The sequence below is a fragment of the Cyprinodon variegatus genome, unplaced genomic scaffold, assembly GCF_000732505.1.
Source record: "Cyprinodon variegatus isolate N-32 unplaced genomic scaffold, C_variegatus-1.0 Scaffold864, whole genome shotgun sequence".
NCBI lineage: Eukaryota > Metazoa > Chordata > Actinopteri > Cyprinodontiformes > Cyprinodontidae > Cyprinodon > Cyprinodon variegatus.
The window spans coordinates 228,852-239,129 of record NW_015151317.1 but is presented as its reverse complement, the minus strand read 5'-3'; the positions used below and the strand labels follow the sequence as shown (position 1 = coordinate 239,129).

Genomic DNA, 10,278 nt, shown 5'->3' with positions numbered 1-10,278 from the left:
AACTCCCAATCAAGCATTTTACTGCAAAGCAGCATCCTAACAATATAAGAATATCCTAGACTTGAGCAGGTATCCAAGCTTATCTGGTGTCAAGTATGTTTCACCTGTTTTCAATGCCAGTACTATGTGCCAGAACATGCTTGCCAATATGTCCTCAGTTGCATATCTTCTGTTAAATGATAAAGGCTAAGAAACTGTATAATATCATTTTTTTACGCTACAGTTGTCTCTTGAATTTATTTCATAATAGTATCTTTTGCAGACATAAAACATAGGGATAGTGGGTTGACCTAATTTTAGTGTCTAAATCATTGAGTGAAGCCATATGACACAACAGTGTCATATATAGCGGCCACTGGCCCTTTTATACTGCGAGTCCTATAAATATTATTCCATTTAACTAGAGATGACGTTCCAGTTAGCCATCCTGAAGCTGCAGGAAGGAGGCAGCATCGTATTTTAAAACATGCCACATAGAGGCTGTTAACAATATGATCCTAAGAGTGAACCTCCTATAAAACTGGTAAAGGTCATGCATTACCTCATAACTTCTCATACTCACATGAAAAAGAATATTACAGTCAAAGTTCAAACACGCCTTGCAAACGTATACTTATACTATCTTCACCTTTGTCAGTTTTTTCACACGTAACCAGCAATTGTTCACGATTTGATTGGGAATGAATACAATGAAATAATTACATAAGGACAATAAGAAAGTGGAAGGAACTTTTTGTGGTTTGATGAGATTTTTTTCCCTAAGAGGTCCTAGGAGCATTTGTATTTAGTTTCTCTAAGTTGAAGAATTGTAGATCTACCTTTCATTGAAAAAAAAACAAAAAAACAGCAACGGCTTTTTCTGGGAACTATTGTGCAAACTCAACAGATGAAATACACGTTTAACCAGGTCATTATCTCTCCCTCCTAATATTCCTCAGCCCATGGCTACTTGCCTCTATTTGTTTAGGGTTTTTTTTTTTTGTCTTCGCCTCCTATATTTAGTTTTTTTTGTGTTTAATTATAAAATATTCAAGAAGTGAAACACACAGAACCCTGAAAACATGCAAAAAAAAAAAAAAGAAGGTCACCAATCACTTCACAAAAACATAACCTTTGGTGAATCCTAACTGACACTATAGGCAGCACTTTACAACAGGTTGTTTTGTTTTGTTTTGTTTTTATTTACCCTGTTAACATACCTCACCCTCAGTTATACCTCCCTGTCTAGTGTTGACTTATACTATTCTGTTTTTTTAATTCAAGTTTTTTTCTTTTACCTTTAATAAAAACAAAATACACTCTTTTTTTTTTTTTTTACCTCAGCACATCGAGCATTGACAACACTAGTAACGTATAACCAAACCTTGATTTCAGCAAGGATCAGCTCACTCTATGCTGTTATAAGGTTCAGTGAGGGTAAAATGATTTCTTTTGTATTCCATTTTAATAGTGTTTACATAGATTACTCTGTCTAATTTGAACCAGAACTGCATTTAAGATGAAGTCTGGTTTTATTTTAGGAACAGTCTTTGCAATTTTGACCCTCCCCACCCCCACCTCAGCCGCCCACACACAGACACAATCCAACACACACAAACACACACCGACACACATGCAAACATCCTTGACTCATCTTCCTGATCCAACCAGAGAATTTATATTCTCCCTCCAGCATAAGGAAGGACCATCTTGGCCTTTCATTTTCCAGTTCAGGGCGTTTCCTTTTTTTTTTTTTTTTTGCAGATAAATGCTTTCCAATCCACCCTGACAGATGTCACATTACATCACTTCCATTTTTTATACATAGCCTTTGATCCTGCCACTTGCAATAAGGAGCTAGTGCCAGGGACGTCCCTCCTTGGACAAGGGCTCTGACATGTGTGATTATTTTAAAGGTGCATCACTGTTGGTGCTGAGACAAAAAAAAAAAAAAAAACAACCCTGCTGGACGCAATGCCTTACTGCGAGGTTTGTGGGTTGAGTCAAGAGATTGCTACAGCCCTGCACAGTGTGTAGTAATTATAGATGGACATGGTCAATACCACTAGTTGCGATTTATTCCGCTCGCCTCCTCTTCACAGCAGAGGTTGTTGGTTCAGTCCCTCACTCAGTCTCTCCACTGTGACTTCACGGGTCAGAGTTGGAGAAACAGTCTGTATAAAGAAAATGACTTTAGTACTTCCTGCTTCTGGCAGAAACACAATGCCAGAGCATTAATCATACAGTGCCAGAGCACATCAGTAAACACGGGTGTCAAGTCAAGGTAAAGATCAGATCCCACAGCATTTAACAGGACTCAATAGCATAAAGGCAATCTATTGAACAGTCAGCGTTATTCATGGCTTGTCTCCCAGACTTCTACACTCCCTGAAGAGACGCACTATTGTTCACTGAAGAGCGCGTTGAAATATTTCTCTGGCTACACAAAAAAACTCTGGATCAGCAGCAATTAGTAGGGTAAGACAGAGATAAAGGGAGGAAGAGAGGAAAAAGAAATGAGAGGCAAAAATGTGGAATCAGCGAGAGGAAAAAGGGAAATCATGGAAAGAAAGCAAGGGAAGAGATGGCTGAATAGGAAAAGTAGAAGAAGGAGAGGAGTTGTAGTTTCCAGTCAGTATAGATAAGTGTGTAGGAAGATAGAGCAGCCTGAAGCCCCCTTTGCTTTTTACATGACCAAAGACTCTATCATTGTCTTGGGTCTGACTCTCATGTACATGTGCATCAGAAAAGTCTTCATTACTATTATTTATTTTTTCATTCTTTCAACTTATTACCTTACCCTCTTACCAGCTCATGTCTCCTTATAGGACCAGATCCACTTATATTAGATATTGATCAGTGTTGGAAAATAAATAACAGTATGACTTAAAGCCGACTTTGTCTAAATGAATAAAATGGCTTTGCTGCTGTACGTGTGAAAGTATTAAATATATTTGTTTGTTCTTGTGCTAAATTTGTTTTAGTGTAATGACAGTGTTTTCCATTATCAGCAGGCTCTGTAATTGGTTTCATAATTGAGGTTAGATAGAATGTAACCTTTTGTCTCTTCCTTTGTTTCAGAAGACAGGAAGTTGTTTGTTGGGATGCTGAATAAACAGCAGACCGAGGAGGATGTCTATCGTCTCTTTGAGCCCTACGGAGTCATCGAAGAGTGCACAGTCCTAAGAGGTCCTGACGGAAACAGCAAAGGTAGGTGCCAGGATGCGACTGTCAACTGTATTTAGGTCAATGATAGAGAATCAACTGTGTGCATTTTTATTTCTTGTGTGAGTCTGTGTGTGAGCCAGGGTGTCTGTGTCTTGAGATCATGCAAATTACAGATGGCATGCAGTTCAAATATAGGTCAAGCAGCCTGTTCGCCTAATTTGGCATTTTGATTGGTATGCTTTGTGATGTGTGAGAAAGTCATGAGCTGTGAGCAAAGAAGAGACTCCTGCTTGACTTTAAATGTTAAAAAAATCATAGAACAGCTACTCATAAGCATAATCCCACAAACATCCCACAGGATGATGCTGCCACTACCATGTTTTACTGTGGGAATTGTGTACACACTTCAGGAAGATTTATTACAGCCGAACAACAACTTACCGAATTAACATAACATAACTGGCTTTGGTTTACAATGTATATGGAGTCCAAAAGTACAGCGGTTTCATTAGGCTGAATTATTGCTCTCTGCTGATCATTATAATGTGTAAAAAAGATCTTTAGGGCATGGATATGGCCTCGATGTTTTTATAAGGACAACTGTCAAAACACAAAGGTGAAAAGTACTATAATACTTTCAACAATTCAGCACATCACCTACATAAATAAAAAGAATTTCAAGAAGCCCTCAAAGACGGGCCTGCTTGAAGTCTGTTCTCAATACAACTATATCGCTAATTCATTTAGAAGGGTGACCATTATTATTATAGAAGCTATAAAGGAATCCTGAATCGAGGTGTCCAACGTGCAGCTTTGTGAGACTCCTTTGCTCATCCTAAATACGAACACAGCTTTATAATGAAAATGTCTTCTATTCCTAAAACACGATAGACATTTAGAGACTGTGCCATACTGCAATACAAGTGCAGCTATATCTCTAATTAAATTTTGGAAATTGGCTTGGAAAAAGACCCCGAGTCTTTTTTGTCTTATTATGATTCAATTTTTTTAAAAGCACTCCTATTTACTACCATAGTTGCAAACCATACCAAAAAGGTGTACTTGGACTTAGTAACTACCATTTAAACTTGGTCCTCTCCAAACCGCTCTCGGTGTGGTTGCCCTGCATGGACACATTAGTGTGTAGGGGTCTAGTCTGTGCTGCCTCTGCTCCATATTCGGGCTGACCCAGAGCATCCCCCACTGGCTCATTCATATACATTCATTCACTGTGGAAGGCAGAGCAGAGAAGTGCTAAAAGATTGGACTGTCAAACAAGCTAAGGTTTATCTGGCAGGCAGTGATCACATGCTACATGTCAACAAACCCTTCATAAAGAACTCCAGTGCTTGTATCCGTCATTTATTGACTTTTTCTGTTATTCTCACGCTCTCTGGTCCCCGGTATCATCCAGATATTATGTTATGTTGTTACAAAGGGAGCACAGATGTTTGTTTTAACATCATGAATTAGCACGTTTTGTGATAGAATGTGATAATATGGTATTGTAAAAAGCAATAGTTTCATTAGTTGACAAGATTAGCAATGGATTGGGCAATGGAAAGGACCATAGGCTAAGGCTAAAGTCCTTTAAAAAGGAATTTCATATTCAAATTTTTAACTGTTCACATCTCTGTTCAACTAAAATCTTTGTTTCTCGCAGTTCATCCATCCATCTATTTTCTGTCAGGCTTTATCCAAAGCAGGTCGCGAGGGGCTCTGGTGCCTAGACAGGCGGGATACACCCTGGACAGGTCGCCGGTCTATTGCAGGGCATCTCTCAGTTACTTTTCCAAAATATGGATGCAGGCTGTTTCATTACTTTTCTATTTGTATGTATCAGTGTTTGAAAAAAAAAAAAAAAAACTGTCAGCACAGAGAAACACACAGGCCAGAATGAGGAGAGCAACAGAAAGATAAAAAACTTTAACCTGGTAAGAAGTGGTGAAGACAACTCCTGTTGCCTGTTTCTGAAAGCTTGACTAAAAACTCAGTTTAGTTGCTGACAATGCAGTGCACTTTAAAAATTACTTTAGCTTCAGTAACCATGTACTCTATTTAAATCAGTAACAGTGAATCAGTTGGTTCCAATTGTCTCAAAGTACGATAAACTGGTGACCTGACCAGATTTACTGAGTGCTCCAGCACCTAGAGGACCTAATGAAAGAGCTAAGCTGTTTAAAAATGAATAATTGAACATCTATAAGGGGAGCAGATTTATTTCTTACTTTTCGTAACATTAGGTTTATACTTGAAGAGCTCAAATATCCAAGTAGTTAAAGGTGCAGTTTGAAGCAGGTTCTCCAACAAGCATAGTGGCACTGTCCTTTGAAGTTAAACCTCTGACATTTGAGGTTCATTTACATTAAGTCACACCTTAAAATGTTATACTAGTTAATAGCAAACAGCTTAGCAGGTAATATGGTAGTCATAGCTCTCCCCATTTTGCTCCGATTCAAATGTTGCTCTAATAACCCTTTTGGGGTAAAACATGTAAAATATGTTTGACCTGTTTCTACTTACTTTTAGAATAACTGGATGTGCAAAACCATCCTAAATGGTCTTCCAGCATCTTATCTTTTAGCTGTCTGCTGTGGTACAAATAATAAATAAGGTGATCCTCCTGATAATTTAAGTCAAAAGGAACTGTTAATGTATATGATTCACTATACCTTTAGTCAGGGGTGTCAAAGTGGTTCCAGAAAGGGCCGTGTGGCTGCAGGTTTTCTTTCTAACCAAGCAATAGCAGTCCAGACTCCATTGATGAGATCAATGGAGTCTGGGGTGCTTTCTTGAACCAGTTGACACCTGTGCCTTTAATATAAACAGCGCGGATATGTAAATATGTGTGGATATTTATTAGCAACAGCTTTAGTAAAATCTTGTCTTTCTTCAGTGATTTATTTGGAAAATACCAATTTTGGCCCTGCTCAATTTCTTGTTGGTACAGTTTAGCTTTCAGCCACCCCTCAGTACACGTTAGTCCCTACCTGTCCACCTCTATGGAAGTTGTCTGGCTCTGCCACTGTTTAAGAACATGCACAGGTTACCTTTGAGATATAAACACGGAAATAGCTAAATAATTGTATGGCTCCCCCAATAGATTAGTTTCTTACTTATATTGATATACCAAATGACCCTCCTCAAGAAATATTGTCTGGGTAAACCTCTGATGATTATCACACAGCCTTGGTAATTTTATTTACCTCATTCAGTGTTGGTGCTTCTACAATTTTTTGATTAAATTTGATAATATAGCAAAATCCATATTTTTAGTTTTGGTGGTAACATATTTATAAATACATTTTTCGGTATTAACTTTTTAAAATCATATTCATTGTGTTTCAGCATGTCGTCTTGCCAATTTTAATACTTAGCATCATACAACATTCCTCCAACACCTTCATTAAAACTACATATGATACAGTCATGTTTAGACCTGATCAGCATTGAATATGAGGTACTTTAGAGAGATGAAGTCCAGGCATAGTGACAGCCATCTCCAGCTCAACAGCAAGAAGACAGAATACACCAGCATTGACTTCCAGAAGTCAAGTACCACACTGCACTGGGGCTTGAGCATCAATGAGGAAGAGGTGTAGCAGGTCACAAGCTTCAAGTTTCTCATACTGCACCTCTCAGTGGAACCAGGCTAGACTGTGAACACCACCCACATTATTAACAAAGCCCAGTAGCATATATTCTTCTTGAAAAAACTGAGGAGGAACAAACTCCCTCAAACTTTGCTGAAACAAATCAGCTCAAAAATGAAGTACTGCAAAAGTTTTCACACTTACTACAGACTCTCCAATAAATAACATACCTTAACTACATCTAACTCACACTGATTTGTTTTAAGGAGAGGCTGCTTAATACCTTTCCTCTTCTCTTTCATCTTCTATAAAAAAAAATCCAGAATATTTTTTTGCAAAAGTTTTCAAACTGTATTAATTATACCTTCTCTCTTTTGATCTTTTATTTAAGCTATACTATAATTACATTTCCATGTCTACCAAAACATTGGATTTTACACAAAAAAATGAACTGATAGTTTGCTATTTTCTTAAAAACCTTAATCTATTGAATCAAAACGATCTTTGCATGACTTTGAAAACTGGATCTCTTAGATTAGAATGTGATATCAGAGATATAAAAAGAACAATATTTTATACAGAAATGTGTGGTTATTGAAATGTCTGTGTAAAACCTTGTGAAAGATTATTTTTAAAAGATACTCTGATATGACAAACATTCCTCATCAGAACTCCAATTTGTTAAATATGACTATGTATAATAAAATTCATAATTATGTTTTTTTATTTTGAAAATCATTTGATTTAATGTCCTCATCTTGTTCTATTCCATCAACTTCCCAGGCAATAGAGATGAAAATGAGCTTTTATGACTAAATCTGGCACATTTACATGACAGACTGATGCACTTATGTTGATAAATGTAAAATGACATTTTTTTAATGAATAGCATGCAATAATAGAATGAAAACATGTATTAACAGTTTAAATAGATAGTGAATTATCTATTGTTCCAAAATACATCAGATATGTGTTGACATTTCCTCTTTGCCTTTTTTATCTTCAGATCATTGTTGCTTATAACAGATTTTGTTTCTCCTAATTGTAACAGCTGCCTTGGCTCAGTTTATTTATTTAGTTTTTTCAGATGATACATTCAAACATCCAGATTACAGCCTTAACTTATCATAAAGAGTATGCAGGCCTTTCTTAATCATAAAAATCTCCCAGAAAACTACACACTAGCCCCACATACAGTAGAATTTAGGTATTTAGAAATTGCTCTTATTCAATGCAAAGTGATGGGCTCTCCTTGGGAAAGGTAAAATGGATTTTGCAGAGAAATAATTTTTTTGGATTTGAAGTCAAAGCAGTTAGACTCCGTAGAGACTTAGCATTAAAGGGAAACACTAATGTAAAAAAAACTTCAAATGCCTCTAATGTGGTGAAAGGAGAAGCCAAGGAAGGTTGTTTTGTAATATTTAAGATATCACAGCTGTATTTGCCTTTGTTGAATAATTTACTATTATTGTTTTATGATTACTCTATTAGAGCTAGAATAAGTACTAAAGGCAAAAATATTTTATGTCCAAACTGGGCACCTTTGAGAGCAGCTTTTTATGAATAGCTAAATTTGCAGAATTGCAGTAACTTAAAAAAATAAACTGAATTTTTTTTGTTGTTGTTGTTGAATATTTTTGTATATTTTCACAGGCACAAGAAAACGCTTATAGGAAATCTGTCTGGCTTTTAACACCAGTTTATTTGTGTAACCCCATCATTAGGCCGTTCTTAGTCCTCATCTCTGACCGTCTTCCATAGAAGTAAGAGTTGCAATACAGGGTCAGATGACATGAAGAATAAAGCACAAGATATCAAATAGTAAAAAAAAAAACAATAGATTCTTCATGTGTTAAAATTAGGTGAAACAACCCAGTGGTCAGCAGCTGATTCTGCTTTGCTGCTTTGGTCATGTTCTGTTTTTATGCACATTCCAGTTCAAATTCAGATAAGGCTTACAAATGTTAATCATCTAACATTTTTACAAGAGTACAATAAAAGCTAGGATTGTGCATGATAATTCATCCAGAATTAATTCCATCAGGACTCGAAGGTGAGAGCCATTTAGAGTGCTTTTAGTCATGGAATCAAACCTGTGGAGTTTCTTTTGAAACACAAAACTGACCTTAGAGATATTATAGAAAAGAATGATATTTCTGTGATGTCAGAACTTTTTCGGTCTGTTTTAGAACATTTAGAACATTCTGAATATTTATCAGAACATGTTTTCTAATGGTTTTCTTGTCTGATTCAGTCTTTAAGCCATGAATTAATATGAAGTACCCATGTGAGGCTAAATAGCAAGCTTTTTTGCTTCATCAGTCCAATCTTTGGCCTGCAGTTTCTGCTTGCTTGTCTGCCTGCCTAATGCCCAGAGTAGGGACTCTTGCTGTGCAATGAGAGCCTGTTGTTTCTCAATGATTACTTTAGTGTCAGATAGAGATACAATTCTACATCTTTTTTTTTTTTTTCCTAACTATCAACATGTGCACATACTGTATGTGTCCGTGACACATATCTGCTCTTTCTTCCAGGTTGCGCCTTCGTCAAGTTCTCTACACACACTGAGGCTCAGTCTGCAATTGGGGCCCTGCATGGCAGCCAGACCATGCCAGTGAGTAAAGGTCTCACAGACATGCAGCACACATGCACACGCAAAATTGCTTTTTACAGTTATAGTGTGGCTAAGAAGCTTACGTGCTTTAAGCTTTTTGGTGGTCTATTTTAACTGGACTAGTGATGCAACATATACCAGCAAATAATATTGAAAACATGAAAATGATGCACAAATTGAAACTTATTGTGTGTTTCCTCTGATCTGCACAAACTTAAACAAGACACAAACATATATTTACAGCCTCAGTCTCTCTTTGCAAGCTGGAGAAAACCAAACGTTTTTGGGGCTGTATAAGCTTCTGCATAATGCTGCACAAATATTTCACAACTCTGTATATCCGGTTTGATTAACCTTATTTATATATTTTTCCTCACTCCTCCAATGTTCAGTATGTTGAAGGTCAAGATGTTTATGCTGACATGAAATTTGAGAAATGTAAAGGTAGTACTTCTTCAATGTACCATCAAATACTGATGGCATTGTTTTCTATCAATGTGGTGCATGAAGGAAAACACACTGGATCTGTTTGAAATATCAAAAGGAAAGAAACTGCAGGGGAAATTTAAAATACTCTAGTCAAAGAAACCTTCCTTTACAAAAAATAAGATTTAAAATATAAAAAAGATAATTAGTATGAACTGGAATAACAGTCACCTAAAAGACTGCAGTTTCACAGAAAGCATAACACAAGATAATATTTACCTAATATTGATACAAATACAGTATCAATTTTGCCTCATATAGGCCAGATACCATATAGTGGAAGAAAAAATACAGTACATCCACCTTTATAACACAATTAGAAATATATAACCTAAAATATAGAAAAGAATAAGAAATAGGTTTTAAAACCCAAAGTGTGGCCTGTCGTCCTTCTGACAGTACTAAAGTAGCATTTAACCTGTGTGCGCTGGGTTATGT

General features: G+C 36.6%; 1 protein-coding gene across 7 annotated transcripts in view; it reads left to right on the top strand.

The window, feature by feature from the left end:
• The first annotated feature begins 3,061 nt into the window (after nt 1–3,061).
• The window catches only part of celf5 (CUGBP, Elav-like family member 5), a 55,949-nt gene continuing 48,732 nt past the window's right edge, over nt 3,062–10,278 (top strand). For all 7 annotated transcript variants that reach the window (XM_015397468.1, XM_015397470.1, XM_015397469.1 and 4 more), the window contains exons 1-2: nt 3,062–3,189; nt 9,275–9,354. In XM_015397468.1, the coding sequence (XP_015252954.1) occupies nt 3,084–3,189; nt 9,275–9,354 (186 nt within the window). In that variant the 5' untranslated portion in view covers nt 3,062–3,083. The remainder of the gene's footprint in view (nt 3,190–9,274; nt 9,355–10,278) is intronic.